Source organism: Marmota monax, unplaced genomic scaffold (genome assembly GCF_021218885.2).
Source record: "Marmota monax isolate L192 unplaced genomic scaffold, Marmota_monax_Labrador192_F-V1.1 WCK01_AAM20220418_F8-fsc00001, whole genome shotgun sequence".
In the NCBI taxonomy this organism is placed as follows: domain Eukaryota; kingdom Metazoa; phylum Chordata; class Mammalia; order Rodentia; family Sciuridae; genus Marmota; species Marmota monax.
This window is the reverse complement of record NW_026693777.1, coordinates 44,239,027-44,262,754: the sequence shown is the minus strand read 5'-3', so window position 1 is coordinate 44,262,754 and position 23,728 is coordinate 44,239,027. Positions and strand designations below refer to the sequence as shown.

Here is a 23,728-nt window from a genome sequence, read left to right as displayed (position 1 = left end):
GAGCTACAGCCCCAGATCTCATTATCTTCATTCTTTAGGCAATTTAAGTGTCTCGTTCATGCCACACAATGGTACATGTTGATGGCAGGATTTGAACCTAGGCTTTTCCCAGGCTGTGTTAGTCAACTTTATATCACTGTGACAAAATATCTGAGATAGCCAGGCACAGTGGTGTACTCCTGTAATCCAGAGGCTTGAGAGGCTGAGTTCAAAGCCAGCCTCAGAAAAAGTGAGGCACTAAGCAATTCAGTGAGACCCTGAATAAAATACAAAATAAGGCTGGGGATGGGGCTCAGTGATCAAATGCCCCGGAGTTCAGTCCCTGGTACCCACCCACCCCCATCCCCCAAAACTCTGAGATAAACAACTTAAAAGGAGGAAAGATTTATTTTGGCTTACAGTTTCAGAGCTTCCCGTTCATGATCACTTGGTTCTATTGTTTGGGTCTGTGAGGCAGAACACGGTAGCAAAAGACATAATGCAAGAAAGCTGCTTACCTTGTGGTAGCCAGGAAGAAGTGTGTGGGGGGGCAGGGCACTTTTATATAAAGTCCCTCTCCCCAAACCCATTATGATATGAATCCATCCATGAATCAATCCATTGATGAGGTCAGAGCCCTTGTGATCTAATTGTCCCAAAGCCTTACCTCTGAACACTGGGAACCAAGACTTTTGGGAGGACATTTAAGCTTCAAACCATACCTGGCTCCCCATGTATTTCTTTTCTGCTTAAGCCAGTTTGAGTTTGGTTTTTGCTACTTGCAAAAGTCCTGACTAATCCATTGGGTAATGGGATAAATATTGCTGCTACTTATGAAATAAATCTAGGAAGGACAAAGTTTGAGAAATAATAGGCACAACATGGTATTACCTCATTCAGGAACCTGCTGAATGTCTCGATTGATGTCAGGAAGTTTCAAAACCATCTCTAGCACTTGTTATTAGTGTATTCCAAATATTTCCTGTCCCTGTGGCCTCTCCTGGAACTGAATGTCTTCCGGAAATGAACTGCCTCTGAGCTGTATTTTGCAGCAGTGGGTCCTGAAACTCTAGGGTGGCAATGAGTTGTGATGTGTGTTATGATTTATTATTAATGACAAAAGCATCCACATTTTCAAATAATGTTCTTTGAAATTTTAATTTTATTCTGATCGAGGCACCTTTTCTGTGTCTATATATGATACCAGGGATTGAATCCATTAGTGCTCTACCACTGAGCAATATCTCCAGCCCTTTTTGTTTTTAATTTTGAGACAAGGTCTCACTGAGTTGCCCAGACTGTCCTCAAACTTGCAATCCTCCTGCCTCAGCCTCCAGAGTCTCTAGGATTACAGGCATGTGCCAAAATGTCCAGCTGTTCTTATTTCGAAAAAATCAAATAGTTTTATAATTCTTAAAATGATAAAACATTTGTTCCCTGCCCACACCTATTCACTCAGCAGTATTTGCATTGAACTCTTTTAGTTATTTCTTTAGGTATTTATTTCCATATTTATAAAAAACATGCTTATAGTATTATTTCTTAATTATTTCGCAGTTCTTGTACCCTATCCTTTCTCTACTACCCAATATTGTTATAATTTTGGTCAATATCTGTTGTTTATGTTATTGTGATTATATAAATATAATTGTATTTAATCTATCTATCTATCTATTTATCTATTTTTTTGGTGCTTGGAATTGAACCCAGAGCATCATGCTTTCCAGGCAAAAGGTCTACCACAGATTTATATCCCCAGCCCTTTTATTCTTTATTTTATTTATTCAGTAGTTTTTAGTTATATATGACAGCAGAATGTATTTTCACATATTATACATACATGGAGTATAACTTCCCATTTTTGTGATTGTACATGATGGTGTTACACTGGTCGTATAGTCATATATGAAAGTTATGTCTGATTCATTCTACTGTCTTTCCCATTCTCATCCCCCTTTCCCCCACTCCCTTCCACCCCCTCCCATCTGTATCAGAGAGAACATTCGGCCTTTGTTTTTTGAGGATTGTATTATTTCACTTAGCATGATAGTTTTCAGTTCCATCCACTTACCTGCAATTGCCATAATGTCATGCTTCTTTATGGCTGAGTAATATTCCATAGTATATGTATACCATATTGTCTTTATCCATTCATCTGTTGAAGGGTACCTAGGTTGGCTGCATAGCTTAGCTGTTGTGAATTGGTTGATGAGGCTGCGTCAATGTAGTATGCTGATTATAAATCCTCTGTGTATACACTGAGAAGTGGAATAGCTGGGTCAAATGGTGGTTCCATTCCAAGTTTTCTGAGGAATTTCTATACTGCTTTCCAGAGTGGTTGCACCAATTTGCAGTTCCACCAGCAATGTACAAGTGTACTTTTTCCTCCATATCCTCACAACATTATTGTTACTTGTATTCTTGATAACTGCCATTCTGACTGGAGTGAGATGAAATCTCAGTGTAGTTTCAATTTGCATTTCTCTAATTGCTAGTGATGTTGAACATTTTTTCATATATTTGTTGACCAATCGTATTTCTTCTTCTTGGAAGTGTCTGTTCAGTTCCTTTGCCCATTTTATTTTAGTTGTTGATTGACTTTTATTTTATTTATTTATATGCAGTGCTGAGAATTGAACCCAGTGCCTCATACATGCCAGGCAAGTATGCTACCGCTGAGCCCCAGCCCCAGCCCCATCCTTTCCCATTTATTGATTGGGTTATTTGCTTATTTGCTGTTAAGTTTTTTGAGTTCTTTATATACCCTGAGGATCCTTTTACTCTTTAGATTTCCTTGAGCTTAATGGTTACTCACTTTCATTTGCTTAGTTTTCTATATTACTATCACTAATTTGCCCTCAAACTCTCCACCAGCAGTGTAAATTTTCTCTTGACATATCAGGTAATCAGCTTAATTCGTTTTTTCTTCTTTTTAAAATTTTTTTTTTAGTTGTAGATGGACACAATACCTTTATTTTGTTTATTTATGTTTTTATGTGGTGCTGAGGATAGAACCCACTGCTTCACGCATGTTAGACTAGCACTCTACCACTGAGCCACAACCACAGCCCCGGTTTTTTCTTCTTCAACTTCCTTCTCTTTGTTTTTTTTTTTTTTTTTTGAACCCAGGGTCACTTTACCACTTAGCTACATCCACAGCCCTTTTTATTTTTTAGTTTGAGACAGAATCTCACTAAGTTGCTTAGGGCCTTACTAAGTTGCTGAAGCTAGCCTCAAACTTGGAATCCTCCTGCCTCCACTTCCCAAGTTGCTGGAATTACAGACCTATGCCACTGTGGCCTGCCTTCCTTCTTCTTTTGGTATTCCTTTATGTCCCATGTTAGACTGCTTTCCGTTTAGGTAGTATCCTAGAATTTCCTTCATCATCATCCCGGCTATTGCCTTCACCTTGCTTTTATGTTGCATCCTGTTTTCCACATCCTATTCCTTCCTCTTCCTTGGCTCATTGTCTTGTTTTGGGGGAACACGTCCTTTAGTACCTCACTTTAAAAAACGAACTCTAGGGACCAGCAACAATGACATCACCTGAGAGCTTGTCAGAAATGCCACTCCGGACCCCCTGAATCACAATTAACAAGTTCCCTGGGTGATTATAGCACTTTGAAGTTTAGAATACACTGCTCTGGTAACATTTCTGCAATATGCATTCTATTCTTTTTTTTTTTTTTTTTTTTTTTTTTTTGGTGGTTCTGGGTATTGAACCTATGGGTGTTCTACTTTTGAGCTACATCCCTAGTCCTTTTTATTATTTTGCAATTCTCCTGCCTCAGCCTCCTGAGTTGCTAGGATTATAGGGTGTGCCACCATGCCTGGCTCTACTCTCATTTTTTTTTTTTTTTTTTGGTACCAGGGATTGAAACCAGAGGCACTTAACCACTGAGCCACATCCCCAGCCCTTTTAAATATTTTATTTAGAGACAGGGTTTCAGTGAGTTGCTTAAGACTTCACTAAGTTGCTGAGGCTGGCTTTGAACTCGAGATCTTGCTGCCTCAGCCTCTTGAGCCACTGGGATTATGGGCATGCGCCACCGTGCCCAGCCTCTATTCTCATTTTTGACTGGGAATAAAACTGGAAATAATTTTCCATCAGAACATTTCTATGTAGTCTTCTAAGCTCCGTTATTGCTGCCTGTAAGTTCAGTCTCATTATGATATTCCAGCCCTTTTTATGTGACCTTTGTCTTTCTGTTATTTTTATTTCCGGGTCTCTGAAATTTCATAATGAGCTTTGGTTTGGGTCTTTTTTTGTTTGTTTGTTTAGTGTTCTGTGTACTCAGCAAACCCTTTTAACCTGGAGGTTCTTGTGGTTCTGCAATATTTTCTTATATTATTTCTTCAATAATTTTCTCTAATTGTTTCCTCTATTATCCAGCCCTGTTATTCCTAACAGAAAGACATTGGACTTCCTGACATGCTCCTCTGAGACTTCTTATCTTAAACCTCCCATTTCCATGGGAGGTTTTCATTTTGCTTTTCTGGGGAGATTTTATCACTTTTATCCCCTAATTCTTCTATCAATTTTATTTTCTTCTGCCATCATATCTTTAATATACAAGGACTCTTTATATTCTTAGAACATTCCATTTCATAGTATTTCCCCTTTTTTCATAAATGCATAATCTTTTTACCCCTATAAAGACATCAATTATACAGTTTTTTTTTTTAAAGTTTTCTCCTGGCTTCTGCACCTTTCAAGGTCTTTCTTGGGTTTGAACCATGGCTCGGCTTGCTTTTTAGCTCTCTGCCTCCACCCTGCCCTTGACTGCAGTTTTAACTTTTTTTCTATTGAGCATAAATATTAGATAAAATACAAGATCATATATGTATGACTGGATGACTGTTTACATATATTTTTATCTGAGTAACCACCATCCCCAATCAAGATTTAGAACATTTTCATCATGAATGAAATTTCCCTTGTGCCTCCTTCCAGAAAATACCCCCACCCAAAGGTAGCCACAATTTTAACTTTTATTACCATAGATTGATATAGTCCATTCTACTACTTACAAACATGGAAACAGGCAGTATGTGCTCTTCTGAGTCTGGCCTCTTTCACACAGCATTACACCTGTAAGGTATGTTTCTCTGACCAGTTTCCTGATGGCCATATGGTGATGGACCCATCCTGGCTCAGCTCTAGCTGGTGATTCTGTGTAGGTTCCTCCCTAATAATTTACAGTCATCTCTTTGAACTGCCACCCTATGCAAATATGGCTCATTGCTCCTGGCAGCTAACTGGTATATGAGTGAATGTGAGTGTGTGTGTGTGTGTGTGTGTGTGTGTGTATGGGTGTGTGAGGCCTGGTCTGAATTCTTGGCTCTTTCACAGATGCATCTTTTCACTTGAGCAAGTCTCTTTTGCTAATCCCACTGTTTCTCGTTCCCCAGTCCCTTGGATCCACCAATCATTTTGAGCCTCTCCAAGGTCAGCAGATTTTATATTGGTGAAGAGAAAGCTCATTCTGCTCATTCATTATATTGCTCATTCTGACAAAGGGGGGTTGTCTCACTCCTCTACCCCACTTTATGAAGACCAGGAGAAGCTGAGGTATAGGCCATACAGCAGCCTCACTGCAGGTGCCTCACCACTGACAGGTGTCAAGGTGAATTCGATGAGATTGCTGGGTTCAAATGATATTAATACTATTTAATATTCAGAAAAGTATGATCTTAAGACATCAAGTGTTTCAAAGATATTACTTTGAAGCCAAGAGCCAATAATTCCAGCTAGAAAAGATCCCTCTGAATCTATTTGAGCAAGGAAAATGGTAAAGGGCTAGTTGAAGCTGACTTAAAATTTTCAAACTTCAAACTTTCAAGCTTCTAACTTTTCTCTGGATCCTTCATATCCTAATAATACTACTCCTTATTTAATTATTGATGGCATCTTTTTTTAAAGTTGATAGCATGCTGTTCTTTAATGTATAATACTCACGGTACAGGATATTGCATCTAACATTGTTATAAATAAAAGGGAGATCAGATCAGTCATCAAGGGCTCCAGAGTGAAAAGCATCTTCATAATCTCCATGTTTATCATCTTTACTTTCTGGGTGTAATTTAATAAGGTCATCAATCCAAAGAATGGTAATTGCAGCTTCTGTTGCAAATTTCAAGCTCTTCACCTTAACTATGGTTGGGTCAAACATTCCAGCTTGCTTGTTGTCTTGAGGTTTACCATTGATCAAATCAAGACCAATCCATTTTAGATTTTTATGTTCTGGATTAACTTGAGCCTCATTATGAAAAACTCTTAACTTTGCAACCAGATCTGTGTAGTCTTGGGTAGCATTAACTGCCAGTGTATTAGGAATAACAAGAAGAGATCTTGCAAACTCTTCAATAGCAAGCTGTTCCCAAGAGCCCATGCTGGTCGCATAGTTTTCAAGGTATATGGAAAGGGCTGCTTCTACAGCGCTCCTACTAGAACCACAGATTTCAACTCCAAAACTCCTGTTTTATAAATTTATTTATAAAATGTATTTAATATATTTTTGTAGTGGTTGTAATCTTTTAAGATCTTTTGTGAGGACTAGCTGGCAAACTAGGGTTTTACTTTTTTTTTTTGTTTTTAAAGAAAACATTTACTCTCTTGATCTTTAGATTCATCATACACAGAGAACATATTCTCTTCAGGCAACATATTCAAAACTGCCATGTTTATAGTTCAGGTATTCAGAAAGTATTTAACTAGAGTGTACATGATTATTATAATAGAAGAGGATCTTTACATCTTGATAGTGGCCTCAAGATATAAAGATTCTGGGGCTGGGGTTGTAGCTCAGCAGTACAGCATGTGTGAGGCCCTGGGTTTGATTCTCAGCAACACATACAAATGAAATAAATAAACAAAGGTATTGTATCCATCTACAACTAAGAAAAAATTTTTTAAAAGATGTGAAGATTCTTATTTTATATATATATATATATATATATATATATATATATATATATATATATATATATATTATTGTGATGCTGGAGATTGAACTCAGGGCCTTGCACATGCTAGTCAGGTCTGCTACCACTGAGCTACATTCCCAGTCTGGATTTCATATTTTAAATGCTGAAAGAAAGGTTTCTAGGGCCTTATGTTGCAGCAGGCTGGCTGTAACACCTCTGATTTCAGTGCCTTCTTCTCCTAGTATCCTCTGAAGGGCACTCTCTGATGAAGCTGGTCCCCTCCATGCCATTCAGAGCTTCCAGGAGTGGGCCTTTGTGGTCTATTGCATCTATGTTGCTCCTCTGTGCTGTAGTGGGCCTCTGAGAGATGCCCAACTTTTCCCATGCTTAGTGGGAGCCTCTACCTGCCTTGGAGGGCTATGGGGCTCAGCTTTTTGTGAGGACTAGCTGGCAGTAGGATATGGGAGGAGACAGGGGGGTTGTGTCAGCAAACCAGGCCTGTTTTACCTGCTCTGTCACAGTAAGCTCATCACTGAAACAACACATTTTTCAGAAAAGAGTTTATGCCCAGGATGCCAAACACAAGGAGATAGGAGTCTACCTCTCAGAAAGACAGGGTTGAATAAATAAGCAGGGTGGTCTGAGGCCTGGGGAAAGGTGATTGGAGGTAAGGGAGTGAAATAGTTGGTGGTCCATTCATGTGTAATCAAACTTGATTACTCTTCATAGGACACATGTTCAGAAAATAAACATGTTAGAGTTTGGGCCCTCCAAGGTCAAAGGTCACCACCGGACACTTGGGCAGGCCCAGATAAAAGATTGTTGATTTCAACTGGCTTACAATAGACAAAAGTGGTTTCAAATTCTGAAAAAAGCAACTTAGTCAACTGTTACCATCATAACCCACATGTCAGAGGTACTGTCTATAGCAGAACTAATGGGAGTATGCCGCTTAGCCATAAGACCTCAAAAACTGGAGTGACAGAAAGCAACTGAAGCTAGAAGTTTCACTCAGGTTTCCCCCTTGGTTTCGGTTGTAGGAGCTGAGAGATGAAGGGAGTATTGGACAGATGATGGTGAGAGGTCTGGGGAGGGGGAAGGAAGGGAAATGGGGAGAGGTTAAAGACAGCTCAAAAGGCAGAATGCAGCTGCCAGATGACCTCTGGAGTAGCATCTTACAACAGTACAAATGATGGTACTCTACCTTTAAACAGCTCAGAATACTGCAAAATGGTGTTAGTGATAATCAGTAAAACACCAATGCATCTTCCAAGTCTAAAAGAATGCTTCCTCTGTGAATTTTTTTCTGGATATCTCATTTAGATTCTCTTATCTTTCCCCCCCATCCTTCCTCCCTCTGTCTTCTTTTTAATAACTTGTGGTAATTGTGTAAGGAGATTCTAATAGGCTCAGAAAATGAAAATTTGCTACCTCACCCAAACAAATTTCAGTTTTGGCTTTGGGTAAACTCAGCTTCTTTTAGGAAATACTTATTTCAGAGTTCTTCCCACCCACATCCTAGTAGCCAAGATGGCAGCTAAGCATAGGGCAGAGCCCCAGTGGCCTTGGATGTGTCAAGGAAAAAACTCCAGAGGACTAGCATTGGTTCAGGGCACTTAAAATGGAGTCAAGAGGCCATTGTTAATCAGATCTCAGACAGGTCCACAGATGAGCCTTTGCACTGAGCTGCGGACATTCCCTACCCTGTCCTTTCCTGTGAGCTGACTTTTGGAATGAGCCAAACCAGCAGTTTCCTGAAATACTGTTAACCTCTACTGACCTTAGGTTCAACAGACAGAGACTGAGACTATACCCAACTCCTTTCTTATAAAACAGCTTAACTTTTGCCAATACTAATCGTAATTCCTGACTAATAAGTGATGTGATTTCCAACTCCCTTGTGGTCAAAAGCTATAAATTCATTTTGTAAAACCTTAGAGTACTTTTTGTTTGTTTGTTTTTCTTCTTGTGTTTTGTGGTACTGTGGATTGAACCTAGGGATAATTTACCACTGAGCCACATCCCTGGCCCTTTCAAATTTTTTTTTTTAATTTTAAGACAGAATTGCTAAATTACCCAGGCTGGGCTAGAACTTGCAAACCTCCTGCCTCAGTCTCCTGAGTCCCTGGAATTATAGGTGTGTAGTGTGTACCACAGTGCCCAGCTTAGAGGTTTTTTTTGGAATTGGGGATTGAACCCAGGGGCACTTAACCACTGAGCCACATCCCCCAGCCCTTTTTAAATATTTTATTTAGCAACAGGTTCTCCCTGAGTTGCATAGGGCCTTACTAAGTTGCTGAAGCTGGCTTTGAACTCGTGGTCCTCCTGCCTCAGCCTCTGGAGCTGCTGAGATTTTGCTACTGCACCATGCTTGGAGCACATTTTTTGTTTGTTTTTTGCTCTAGTTCTTACTGGAGTAAGTAAACTTGCTCCCTTCCTATACCAAGAAGGCAGGACCCAATGCCTGACCAGTGCTAAAGAGACTTCCCTCTTTCTGGGCACTACAAGCAAGTTTTTTTTTTTTTTAACTCTTTTATTTGTTTTAATTAGTTATACATGACAGTAGAATGCACATGGAGCACATTTTTAAGATTGTCTGTTTTTCCAGATTGAAATTCTAATTAGCCCTAAGTAAATGTCATTTTTGTTGTTCTGAATTATTTTGATTTTATTTTCAGTCAACAAGTGATTGAGTGGGATTGTAGTCAACATCTACTTGGATTCTTTTGGGGTTTCCTTGGCCTGACCTTTGGGCTCCTGTTTATACCAAAGCTGAAGCCACAGCTGGTGGGATCATTGTTCAACACCCATGCTGTCCAGGTCAGGGCAGGACCCTGACTCAGGCTGACCACCTCATCCCTCTCCATGGCAGCCCCAGGCAGAACCCAGTGTCTCAGCTCAGCTATTTCTACACTCCCAGAAGGAATTTAGACTCTGTTCCTTCCATACCCCGAGGGGATCTAGGAAGATTAGGGAGCCAGACCACTGCCCCTGCCCCTACCTAAGCCCCTCCTCAAGCATTTCTTAACAATTGCTGGAAACACTGACACTTGGAACATGGTGCTTCTCTCCCTGAGGACATGACTTTTCCCAGGATGTATGCGTGAAGAGAGGGCCAAGCCTACCTTTTTGGGATTTTACCCAAATTATTAATTTATGCATAATACCCCTTCAGGGTTTGGGGTCAGGGCAGAAAGCTAAAACACTTGGATCTTTGACCAGTTGCCTTCTTCCTGCTCTTGTCTGGCAGTGTGGGGGCTTTATTTTGGGTGGGCATCTTCCCTAAGGACTCTCTCTTCACAGGGCTCACAATTCAAAGCATTTCTTATAATAAGTAAAAGGAACATTTTGGAATTTAGAAAACCCTTTCTTTTCCTCACAACATTCAACCTTCAAGTTGATAGACCCAACCTGATCTTTTCTTAAAATTGGGAGCAATCTCGCCACAAAGCCATGAAAAGATAATTTCGGCTTTACTATAAATTACTGCAAATTCTGAACCTGCTTGGAATGCCTGCCCGTGCCTTGAACTCACCCATGCCTGGCTCTCTGACCAGATAGCAGCCCTCTCTGAAACTGTAGTGACACCTCATAAATACTGGCCTTCCCTGGCCAGACAACGACCCTCTCTGAGGCTCTAATGGTCCTCATAAATTCTGATGTTGGGGCCAGCAAAAAATGTAAACTACCATTAGTGTGATGCTCTTCAGAGTTCTGTTATCTGTAACCCCCCTTTGTGTAACTTTCTGGGCTATAAAGCTGGGCTGCAGGAAAGCTGCTGCTGCTGTCTTGTTCCCGCCATTTTGGGAGGGAGAGGCAGCCCGGCCGGTTGAAATAATAAGCTTGCTTTAATTTGATTTTAACTGGAGTCAGTGGTCTTTTCTTGCATCCTGGTCTAACAAAGTCTGCTTCTGGAGAGCTGGCTCTGAGACTTGACGCAGAAGGAAAGCACCTTTCTCTCATCTTCAGGTCTAACAATGGGTGCCACTGGCCAAAGAGGGAAGATGTGCATAGGAGAAAGGGCCAGAACATTGGAAGCACGTTTCTGTATGTGTTTGAAATCCTGTTACAGGAGAAAAGATAGCAAACACAGCTATTGAGGAGGAGTGTGACAAAGAAGGGAAGGCTGGCCTCCTCCATCCCCCCTCCTCTGCACTCTCATTGCCACACTGTGTAGTGCCCAGAAAGAGGGAAGTCTCCTCAGCACTGGTCAGGCCTTGGGTCCTGCCTTCTTGGTATAGGAAGGGAGCAAGCTGGCTGGGGCTAAGTCTTGCAGGTGGCACAGGTGTTATCCCTACCTAAACTCCTAATCTTAAGCTGGTTATTGCCTTTGGGGGCTGTTGGTGTTGGGTGTTTACAGAAAAGCAATTACATTTTAAATGACTCAGTGCTGGATGGGGAAAGGAGGGCAAATTTTCATGTGAACTCCGGGCAACAAAGCAGTTAGTTTGAAACTCTAGAAAGGGGTGGGTAGGCTGAAGTGGGGTTTCTCTTGCCAAATCCATGGTTGGGGGAGTTCACCACTGGAGTTTAGGGAAAGACTTTTTCTAATGAGATTAACTACCTTCCAGAAATAAAAATCATTAGAGCATTTTATTTATACTTTAAAAGTTTAGTTTGAGTGCATGTTTTGAAAAGTATAAAAGGCTCAATATTTTTAATTAAATTAAATTTATTTATTTATTTAATTACTGGGAATTGAACCCAGAGGTGCTTTACCACTGATCTACATTCCCAGCTCTTTAAAAAAATTAATTTTTTTTTTTTTTTAATTTTGAGACAGATTCTCGCTAAGTTGCTTAGGGCGTCACTAAATTGCTGAGGCTGGCTTTAAACTTTCAATTCTCCTGTCTTAGCCTCCCAAGTCTTTGGAATTATAGGCATGCGCCACTGTACCTGGCTCAATCTATTTTTTAAAATTATGAGCTAGAATAGGTAAGTTACAAATGCAATAAATTTGAATCACACACACAAATTTCCAATGTATGGAAGGTTTATAAAAAGAAAAATCAGAGAAGAAAAATCAACAGGGCAAAGTGGGGGGTGAGGAAAGACCCCTGAGATGGGGAAGGCCAGGTGGGGAGAGGCAAAGGAATTCTGAGGGAGGTTAGTTCAGGGACATCAAGAACTCTTTGAGACATGCTCTAGCTTCATAACTTAACCTGAAGCTCACGTACCTGCCACACTGCCTCCAAACAAAGGTAATTAACTGAGTAATGTTTGTTTACAGCTCTTCTATGTCTCTTTTCCTTGAAATTCCAGAAGTTTGTTCTGGAGGAGATTTTTGTTCCGGCACTCCTGCTGTGTACCACTGCATGTTCTAAAGCACCGAGAAGCTCTACTGGCTGAGAAACCTGGGGTGGAAGGTGAATTATGGGTGGACGCTTCTTGAAGTGGGGATCAGGCCTGTTTTAACCTCCTAGCTCTCTTTCTGGGACATGATAGATAATGAATAAATATTTGTCAAGTGAATGGGTGGCTTGATGATTGGGTGGTATCCTGTCCCTTGCTGAGAGAGAGGATCATTTCCAACAGCCCTAGAATGAGGGGAGGAGCCATGTGATCTTTCCTGTAACGTCTTGGTCAGTCCTGGACAGGAAATGGTCCTTTCTCACTTGTCAACAGAGTGAATAACCATGTCCTCATGAGGCAAGCACACAGATCTGCTTGTGCCTTGATCTTGACATGATAAATTAAGGCTGAACCCCGAAGTGCATGTCATTCTGGCCTCACATCATATATCTTGTTACCTGTTCCACTTTCTGATTCAGGACTTTTGCCTGGAATGGAGACTCAGCAGGGCATGTTGCTCTGTCCCTGCCATCTGCGTACTTTCCTACTGCCAGCCAGTGCTATTTTGGGAGAAAAGTACAGGGAGGGGAGTGACTGAGCATTTCTTTCCTAGAGTTTAAGTGGGAAGGGGCTGACATCCAAACGAAAGGCTCAGAATTAGATTTCCTCCTTTAGGTGAGACTTGATCCAAGGACTCTCTGGTGCTCCCTCTTGCCTGTTCTGCTTCTAGAGAGAGTTCATATTGCAGGTGAGGTAAGAACACTGCCTCTGAGATAGATTTTCAGGTGACATGGGGGCAGTTCTTCAACCAATTCCTGCTTCAGTTTTCTCATTTGCAAAATGAGAATAATACAGGTAACAGCTTCCTAGAGCTTGGAGGATAAATAAAGATGTTCTATTTATAAAGTGCTTTGATTAGTGTACCACAAGGATTATGTTCTATGGAGGTTCAAGTTTATGCAAGTTGATTCAAAATTAAGCACTTAAGTGAATATTTATTTAGAACAATAAAAGGAATCACACAAAAAATACTTTTAAAAAGCAGAAAAATCACACAAAAAGTTGAATACCATGGTATTTGTATTAATCAACTTCCAGGTATACTCTAAATCTCTCCCTTCATTGTGTGGTTGCATGGCATAATCTTTGACTATCTCTCTCTCTCTCTCTCTTTTTTTTTTTTTTTTGGTACCAGGGATTGAACACAGAGTGCTTTACCACTGAGCCATATCCCCAGCCCTTTTTTATTTTTAGAGAGGGTCTCACTAAAATAAATTGCTTAGGTTGGCTTTGAACCTGTGACCCTCTTGCCTCAGCTTCCTGAGTTGCTGGGATTATGGCCTAACTACCTCTTTTTTTTCAACACCAATTTTTAAATATTTTCTTGAGTGCAAATAGATGGCAATCTTTAGTTTGTTTGAAATTTTTAAACAATTATGGATAGTTAATAAAAGTTATTGAGAACTTCTTTTCATTTCATAAATCTTCATTGATGATATATGCAATTTAAAAATCATTAGCAAATTTGGGAAAACTTCTGATTTACTTATTATGGCTATGTAACAAATCAGCTCAAACCTAAATGGCCTAAAACAGTAATCACTCTAATAGGCTCACAGATTCTGTGGGTCACAAATTCAAAATGGGCACAGGTTAGAAGTGAACATTGCTGGGGCTGGAATCATCGTTCGTCTGTGTCTGAAACTTCTAGGACAGCTGACTCCAGAGCTGACTCTATGGCCTGGCTTCCTCACCCTGTCTGTCTTAAGTAACCAGGGTCCCTTTCATGTCATGGATCCACTTCATGCTTTGAATATAAACCTTGCTGCTTGACCACTGGCAGCTTATTTTAAATATGAAATTTTTTCTTTTTTTTCCTCTTTTCTCTCTTCCCCTCCCCAGTTGTGGGGGAAACAAATTTTCTTCCTGTCCTAAGACAAGTTATCTCCCCTTCTACTCACTGTCCACAAGAATAGAGAAACTCCGGACCTGGAAACTGGAACAACAGTTCTTTCAAGGACATAAGTTAAATATTAACTGGATTCACTATAATGATACTTGGAAAACAGTTCTGGTATCCCCCTTTTTAAGGCCCTCTGTTCCTCCTGACAGTTGGAACAACAGCCTCAGTGACATGAGTCTTTGCTTTTTTCCTTTTTTAGCAAAGCAATAAAACTTTATGTCTCTTTTTTCTCAAAACTTTGTCCTTGTTGTTGGATTGGCACTGGAGATTAGAACCAAGCTTTTAATTTCACTATAGAAATCTTAGAGTTGGAGGCTCAGAGCTCCAAGTGGGAGTGCTCTAGGTACAGGGGAGAAAGCTGCATCTCCTTATGACCTGACTTCAGGATCTAACAGTATCACTTTCCTCTCATCCTGTAAGTTATGAGACAATCACAAGTCCACCAGATTCAAGAAAATTGGCTTCTATCTCTTGATGGGGGAGTGGTTCTACAAGGTTCTAGAAGAGCATGAAAAGTCATTGCTGCAAATGTATTTTTTAAAAAACTGCCATAACCTCTACTAAGTTTCTCTCATCCATGAACTACTGTAGTATTGTTATTGGAGTCCTAGGCCAGAGGACTGACTCTGGAGATCCAACAAATCAGTAATGGCCACTTGCCTCAAAAACCAAACAGAAAAGGTAATGGTGAAAAGCATGAAAGGAACAGTCATCAGTGTAGCTACAGTGAGAAGACAAGGGAAACCATGTCCTTAGCCCAGTCTTTGAGGGGCTGATAAGTTTCAGTTTTTCTTTTTGGCACTGGGAATTGAACCCAGGGGTGCTCTATCACTGAGTTACATCCTTACCCTTTTGTTTTTATTTTGAGACAGGGTCTCTCTAAGTTGCTCAGGCTGTCCCTGCATTTGCAATCCTTCTGCCTCAGCCTCCCAAATATCTGGAATTACAGATGTGTGCCACTGCACAGAACTTTTGAGGTTTTATATAATGGCGAATGAGGGCAAGGGCTAGGGGTTTGTATAGCTGGAGGCTTTGCACAGCTGTCAAAGCAGGTGATCTTGATCAGGTGAGGCCTGGTCCATTATTATCCCTGAATTGGTCAGGTGTGGTCTTGACAGTGATAAGAGTTGTTGCCTGGAGGATGGCTTTGATTTATCACAAGATCTTTATCTATCAGAGCTTGTTCCTAGAATCCAAGAGATGCCAAGTCTTTAAGTCACCCATTGAACATTTGCATGCAAAAGTGAAGAGTCTTATTACAGTGTGTTAGCTACTTGTGGCACAGGAATTATGATAAGTTCTATTTCTTAAAATTCTCATCAAATAAAGGGAAAGAGTGCAATCGAGGTATGATTGAAAATACCCCTTTCAGTAGAGAATTTCTCTGTGTGTTTTTGTTTGTTTTGGGGAACTAAAAATTGAACCCAGGGCCTTGGGTGTGTTAGATAAGCACTCTACTACTGAACTACACCCCTAGGACTCCAATAACAATACTACAGTAGTTCATGGATGAGAGACACTTAATAGAGGTTATGGCAGTTTTTTAAAAAATACAGTTGCAGCAATGACTTTTCATGCTCATCTAGAACCTTGTAGAACCACTCCCCCATCAAGAGGTAGAAGCCAATTTTCTTGAATCTGGTGGGCTTATGATTGTCTCATAACTTACAGGATGAGAGGAAAGAGTTTTTTGAGAACTTCTGTTTTGATCAGGTGTCAATAAAAGCTAAGTCTTCCAATCAAAATTTTTTTGTACCGGGTATTGAATTCAGGGGCACTCATCCAGTGAGCCACATCTCCAGTATTTTATTTAGAGAGAGGTTTCACTGAGTTGCTTAGCACCTTGATTTTGCTGAGGCTGGCTTTGAACTCATGATCCTACTGTCTCAATCTCCTGAGCCACTGGGATTACAGGCCTGCACCACCACGCCCAGCTCCAATCATAATTTTATGTCTGATTGAATCAATTACCCACAGACTGGTTTCTGCCTCTATATATTTCAGACTTTGTTTCTCTTTCTCTACACAATTCTTCTGGCACCAAAATACATGTCCTCACTAAAGCAGAATGGACTAGGGACCCTGGTCCCAGGCCCCACCTCACCTCAGTCAGCAGAGCTGACATGAGTTTAAGGACCTCCTTTCATCCTGCCCCATTGCTGTTTTCAGAGGAGCTAACTTCCCCTAAGTGTAAACAAGATCCTGTTTTCCAAAAGATTATTTCTCCATCCAAGGATGTGCAGAGATCTCCAGAGTAACCTAAGGAGGGAAAAACCACTTGTTTAAGACCCCATCCATATTACTTGTTTCTCATGCCCCTGATTTAAAACCTGGGAAGGAGCATTTGGTGCACACATAATAACTGCCCCAAATCAGTTAAAGACAAGAAAAAGGGCAAGGCACAGGAATCTGCCAATCACTCCCCATTGAGTATAAATCACTCCTAGCATGAAGCCTTCCAAAAATGAACAAAGAACTCAGAAGTGCATATAAGCCCAGACTCCATCTGAGTTCACAGGCTGACATCTTTGTAGTGAAAGTTCCCGCAGCACCTTTGCAGTGTATCTCCTCCCAATAAACTCTTAACTGTGCTTCTCGTGGTCTTGGTGAATTCTTCTCACCACCCATGCACTGGAAATCACCCAGGTCCCACAGCATTTTGGTGTCCCATTAAGGGAACTTTCAGTCTCTGGTCTTTCTCTCTTTCTCTTGCTCTTCTTCCTCCCTCTACCTTTTTTTTTTTTTAATAGAAAAGTAAAAACATGTTTCAAAATCTACAATAAACCTGTATCCAAAGGAGTCATAACAATGAGGTGCTGGACTTTAGTTCTGTGGTACAGCTTTGCAATGGACTCACTGGCCTATAGGTGCGGCTCACTTCCTGCCTCCTGAAGGATGAATATGCTACACAGAGCTATGATGGTTTCTACTGAGTGGTAAAATTCACAGAAATTCCACATTACTCATGTCAGAATAATTCCTTGTGCAAAGTTTGATGTAGATGAAGATAAAGTGGTTTCTTGGTCAATAACTGCAATTTCTTTCTTTTAAAGTCAGTGGGTTTCTTGTATAGTTCTATTACAATTGGCCCAGGTTTAATCTCATCCATCTCCATGAAAGCAAAACACTTGGTGCTGGTAAACCTTTTTTTAGGCTTGTAGTGTTTGAATTCAAAGAAGATAGCTGCACCTTTGGTTAATTTTTCAATATGCTTCTGGAGCTCAATGTCCACATTAAAATGAACATATGTATCTTCTTTTCTTGAAGCCACAGGAGTATCTTGCACAGGAGTTAAATCTATGCCATTCAGATCCTTTACACTAACTGTAATATAGGGATCGATGCACTGTCCAGCGTCTTTCAGACCGATTTTCTCAATCCTGATAGTGAGTAATGTCATTCCCGGTTCTGATGGCAACCTTGGTAATAAAGTACCAGGCACTCTAGCAGGAAAAGAATCAGGAGACCCTGCTCCAGCACCACCTTCTTCTTCATCTTCTTCAAATTCCAAATGCTCTTCCTCACCAGGGGCTAAAATTCTCCTTAATGGGACAGGCTGAACATCAAATGGAAATTCTTTATTATATGTGAGAATATTCTTTAGGATTGGTTCTAGCTTCTTCAGGTCCTCCAGTTTAAATTCTTCCTGGGACTGTGTGGACTGTAAAGGTGCGCTTCGCAATTCCAAGCATGTTGCAATTTTGCCTATGGTTTTCTTTTGCTCTTCTGTGAATTCAGAATTGTTGTGTTGAGCTTGGGCCTCTTTTTGTAGATGTCTTGCTAATATCTGATACTCCTCTATCGCCTCCACCAGCTGGCCCCAAGAGTCGAAGTCGGCGCCTCTCCTAAAACTGGCGCCCCAGCGCTGCAGCAGACTCCGGGTCACCTCCGACATGGCGGGTCCCCACCCCGTCCCCTCCCGCCCCTACCCAGCAAGGCCGGGCTCTAGGGCGCCATCCTCCCAGGGCCTGGCCCCAACATTAACAGAGCCAGGAGGAACCGCTAAGGCCACCACCGCCACCCGCCGAGGAGCCGCCCAAGCCCATTTCCTCCCTCTACCTTTTTATTTTTTGGGTTTCAGGTCCCAGAAGACCTCCCCCATTCCCTGCCCTATTTTTCTCAGGTACAAAGACCATATGAGAGCACTGAAAATCCAGGATCCCTGACACCATCTCTGAACTCCAGGTCCAACCAGCCTGTGAGGGATTCTTGCTCCATTGGGCAAGTACATTGTGACTACTGGCTGATGGGTTCAAGGGTGAGGTTTTTCCCTCTACAAGACACTGAAGGTAATAGATATCTCCTTCCTTGTTTGATCCCTCTGAACGTGGGGACATTCTAGAGACATAGGTACATCAGAATGTTCTCTCTTGATGAGAAATTATTCAGTCTATCCTAGAATTCTAAAAGTGGTTCAAAATTTTGGGTGGTCAGTTGGTACCAGCTGACTCTCCTCTAGGATGTATTCTTAAACATTGGTTTGATCTCCAGAATTTCAAACAAAAACACTTAGTCTTCCTGTTAATACCTGTCAGGCCACAATATCAACTTGCTGATCAAGAAAGATGGCTCATAAATGGTATCCTTAATTATAATACTATCTTCCAAATAGATCTTTTCTCAAATCTCATGGGAACTCTTATTAATTTCTAAGGTAAAATTTTACCTTCTATTTCTTTGGGTCAGTTTGCCCTATTTAATGCCCTTTGCCTCTCATTCTTAAAATGGTAGCTTTCCTTGCTCCTTAACTGCCTATCTGATATCTGTCCCTCTGAGGCTTGTATCTGGCATGTAAGCTGTGTAAGCAACTGCCCCCAAACCGTTAAAGACTAGAAAAAGAGGGACTGGGGTTGTGGCTCTGTGGTAGAGTGTTTGCCTAGCACATGTGAAACACTGGGTTTGATCCTCAAAATAAATAAGTGAAATTAAATAAAAAAGACCAGAAAAAGTATCACTTGTAAATCAAAGACACTGTGGGACATAATGGCTATTTTCTCTTTTCTTTGGACTCTGGGATTCAGCTCTAAGTTCCTCCCTAAATGCTCACAGGGAAGGAAAATGGAAAGATCTGATATATACAGGTTTTCTTTTTCTTGAGAATCCTTTCCTGAGGTCCACCCTCTCCCTGGACCTCATGGGCTCCCACATTCTTTAAAATATCTGGACTGACTCTAATCTCATCCAAAAGTTCACTCTGGTCTGATATAGATATTCCATGTGCTTCTTTACTAGAATAATTATGGCTGTGTCTTTTTTTTTTTTTTTTAAACCTCTGTCTTTTTTGAGCTCATGAGTTTTCTGATAAGTTTACCTTTGTTCCCATGCACCTAAATTACTGTATTTTTGTTCTGGTTTGTTTTGTTTTGTCTAACTGAAGAGTTGTGTTTTTTGTTTGTTTGTTTGTTTTTGTTTTTTTGGGTTTTTTTTTTTTTGTGTGTGTGTGTATGTCCTTTGTTTTTATTGCCTGCTGTCTTTATTTAGAGACCAATTATTAAAGGGTTAATTCTCTATATACTGGAATTTGAAAGCAGTCATCTCTTCTAGAAGGTCCTAAAAAAGAAAATAAGCAGTGGTGATGGTTGAGATAGATCTACCTCATGAATGGACAATTGGCCACCTGAAACATTGATTCAGTGTCCAGACATGATAGATAGACTCTTTCCCAGCCATCCCTAACTCTACAGGCTTCCTCTGGATCTGCGTCCTCTGTTCTATAATCTTTTGCTCACTGTGCCACAAAGGACCTCTGAGACAGGCTCTGTTTTTAACTCCTTAAGGGTTAAATCTGATAGTCTGTGTAATAAGCATCTGTAGCTATTTTGTCTCCCATTTGGGGGATCTAATAGTTGGTGAAAAGTTATAAAATCTTTGTTTCCTGTCTGTTTTTATGTGTATGTGTGCACACCTGTGATTTGTATGTTGTGTCTATATACATGCTTGTGTCTATATATAATGTATATGGCAAAAAATGGCTTATAGATAAATGAGCACTTATAAATACTTATAAATAAATTTTAAAAAGAAATGGATCTAAATGTCTTTTATTTCATGTGACTCAAACTGTTTTTTTTAAAAAAAGAGTGAAGATGTCTTTAAAATTATTAACCCACATGTTTTTCTAGGTGGTCAATCAATCAAGAGAGCACTGCACCTTGAGCTTCTCTCTCTCTTGCTCTGCCCACTTCACTCTACCTATCAGAATGCTGCCTCCACCTTCACCTTCAATAAATCTGCAGTTTGCCTGTTTAAAAACAAAAACAAAAACAGGGAGAGAGAGGGAGAGAGAGAGGGAGGGAGGGAGGGAGGGAGGGAGAGAGAGAGAGAGCGAGAGAGAGAGAGAGAGAGAGAGAGAGAGAGAGAGAGAGAACGCACTGGTTTCTATGAAATGTTTAAAGTGTAATATACATTGCTTTTAGGATTTTTCTTCAGCAGGAAAATGATGACTTAAAACATTAATTAGGTTTGTCTAATATCTTGGTTTTCATAGCTAACCTAAAGTTGACAGTTAAAATGGTAAATCAGATTTAACATAAATGGGATTAATCTTCATAAATGTTTATTAGAAGACATATCTGATTAATTTGCAGTTAAAATACTAAATATCAACTGCTAAGTAAATTCAAGTATTCTTGACTTCTTAAATTCTATAACATATGTTTATAAAGTCTTTTAAATGATTGCTTTATAACTGTTTTTATTTATGTCATTTAACATTCTGTAACTGGATAAGGGTAACTTGTCACCCATAAGTAATATAAAAATTTTATGTGACTTTTTACACTGGGATGAGAATTTATATGTATTTTTGGAAAGGTAATAAGGAGAACCTGACTTGTTTAAATGTTTCCTAATCTGCTCCTGGGATGGGGACAAAGGGTATTTTCATGAATCTTCCCATTCCTTCTCCCTTGCTCTTCATATTCCTCCTACTACTATGTTTTAGTCCTTGCTTTCTTAAAACCTTCTTGTTCATTTTGTTTCTTCCTTCCTGCAGACTCCCTGACTCTAGAGGATGACTCGACAGTGATTTACTCCCATTCCCACTGTTGACTGTACACTGCTAGACCGGTCGGGCAGCCACTTTTGGGGCTTGGGACAACCCCAAACATAGGGAAGAGACAAGGCCCCAGTTAGGCAGGGACAACACCCAAATCCAGCAGGAAATAGATTCAGAAGATGGGGCTTCCTCCCTCATCACCCTCTCAAGAAATTTTGGGGCAATGCCTCTTAGGGGGAAATGAGGCAGGACAGATTGGGGACCCTTGTCCTAGGGCCCACTTCACCTCAATCAGCAGAGTTGATATGATCTTAAGGACCTCCTTTCATCCTGCTCCATTGCTGTTATCAGAGGAGCTAACTTTCCTAAGTGTAAAAAACAAGATCCTGTTTTCCAAAACTATCCCCAGGAGCGTATGCCAACTCCCAAGTTTGACCGAGAATAACCTAAGGAAAGGAAACCCCTGTTTAAGACCCCATGCATGTTACATGCATCTTATGCACCTGATTTAAAACTTGGGAAGGAGCATTTGGTGATACACAATAAGCATTATGTGCAGGATCCAGGAATCTGTCAATCACCCTTATTTAGCATAAATCACTCCTAGCAAAAAAACTTGCCAAAGGTGAACAAAGAACTCAGAAGTGGATAAAAGCCCAGATATCCTCTGAATCTGTGGGCAGACACCTTTGTCTTATCTATGCTGCATCTTTGCATCACATGTCCCTCCAATAAACTTAATTACTTTGCTTTGTCTTGGTGAATTCTTCTCACTGCCTATGCACCAGCCATTACCCAGGTCCCAAGACACACTATACAATCTCTGGCCTCATCCCTTTGCTAGCTGAGTTGGTACAGTGGGTGATAGAATATTTCTGGAAACTATTCTCAAAACTTACATCTAGCAATGACTTTACTGTACATGAAACTGACTGTAAACCACGTATATATATTCCACCAAACTCAAATTAAATGTATTTCTAGCTCTACTTTTCCTTAACCAGATCCTTAAAGTATCTACAGCCTCATCAACAGTAACAGAGATGGAGGAGGGGGAAGATAGTGGTCTTAACCAGTCCTGGATAAAATCATTTATTTTTGCAAATTTTATTAAAACATATAATCACAAGACCCGATTGTTAGGTTCCTCTCAGAGCCTGGGGAGGGATGTGCATGAGGCTGACCCAGCTGAAGCATCATCAGCTTCAGAATAAACCCACCTCCACCTGGCACACAGTCAGCATTATAGAAATGTTAACTATTATTATTGGCTCCATTTTCTGACAAGTTTTCCTCCTGTGGTTGCTTCCACATTCAGAAGCTCCAGCTTTATCTCCTCCTAGGTTCTGGTTCAGCAGGAAGGACAAAGTGTCTCTTCTAGAACTTCATGTACCAGAATTTACTTTGATTGCACCAGTCTGGCTCATGAATCCCACGAACCAAACACTATGGTCATAGTAATTCCCTGAGTTCATTAACTAGCTTTGGGGCACGTGCTACATTCTTTCAGCTGGAAGTGAGTCAACACCACCCAAACCATGGAGACAGGGAGTTGGGGAAGGATTGTTTCCCTATAAGAAATCTGGGGAAATTAAAAGAGCCATGAATGTTGAATGAAAAAAATAGATGTTCATTTACTGTGAATGTAGAGTTCAAGAAGAAAGAGTGAAGAAAAGAAGTTCAGCTAGGGCAAAGACAAGACAGAATGGAAAAGGTTGCCACAACCTCTAGCTTGACACCTTGAGTCAGGTCCACTCAGATGGGCACTAGAGGCATGGCCCTCCCTTGAGGATCTCACTGGCCTAGGTGAGCAACATGTGACCTTAGCCCAGCTCAGCCATTCCTGCCTATTCTGATCTAGAATGACCACCTCCAGATCTCTTCTGCTTGTCATATGTGTTTTTTATTCCTCCCCAGTACTGTGAATCGTTGCTTACCTGAGCCACATCCCCAGCCCTTTATTTATTTATTTAAATCAGGGTCTTGCCAAGTTGCCCATGCTGACCTTGAACTTGTGATTCTCTTGCTTTTGCCTCCTGAGTCACTGTCATTTGCCTTCTTGTCCTGACCTGGTCCTTCTGGACATAGGACCTATTTGCAAACCCCTATTTATAGCCCTTGGATGGCCTCTGTGGACAGATCTTAAGGATTTAAGCCCAAGGTCAACAACTTGGGTCTCAACCAAGTCAACTCCTAAGACTTAGCTTATAATTAATAGGAAATTGCTATCAGCAGATCCTAAATATTTCCTCTCATCCATCAGAATCCTGTGACTCTTTTGGGAGTAGCCAAGGTTGATTCATTGGGTGGTGGTTTTCAATCTTCCTGTAGTCATAAAACTCTTTTTGAGAGTCTGATAAAAGCTACAGACTACTGTCTGGTCAGGTGGCCACATGTGTCTACTGAACACTTTTTAAAAAAAAAAATTTTTGTAGTTGTAGATGGACACAATACCTTTATTTTATTTTGTTTTATTTTTATGTGGTTCCCGGGATCAAACCCAGTGTCTCACACATGCTAGGCAAGCGCTCTACCCCTGAGCCACAACTCTGTCCCTACTGAACACTTTT

The 23,728-nt window shown here is 40.6% G+C and overlaps 1 protein-coding gene across 1 annotated transcript; it reads right to left on the bottom strand.

Moving 5' to 3' along the window:
- Window positions 1-16,910: 16,910 nt before the first annotated feature.
- Window positions 16,911-18,092, bottom strand: LOC124104484 (axin interactor, dorsalization-associated protein). Its single transcript, XM_046461453.2, has one exon. The coding sequence runs from the start codon at window positions 18,054-18,056 to the stop codon at window positions 17,130-17,132; it is 927 nt and encodes a 308-aa protein (XP_046317409.1). The 5' UTR covers window positions 18,057-18,092; the 3' UTR covers window positions 16,911-17,129.
- Window positions 18,093-23,728: the final 5,636 nt, after the last annotated feature.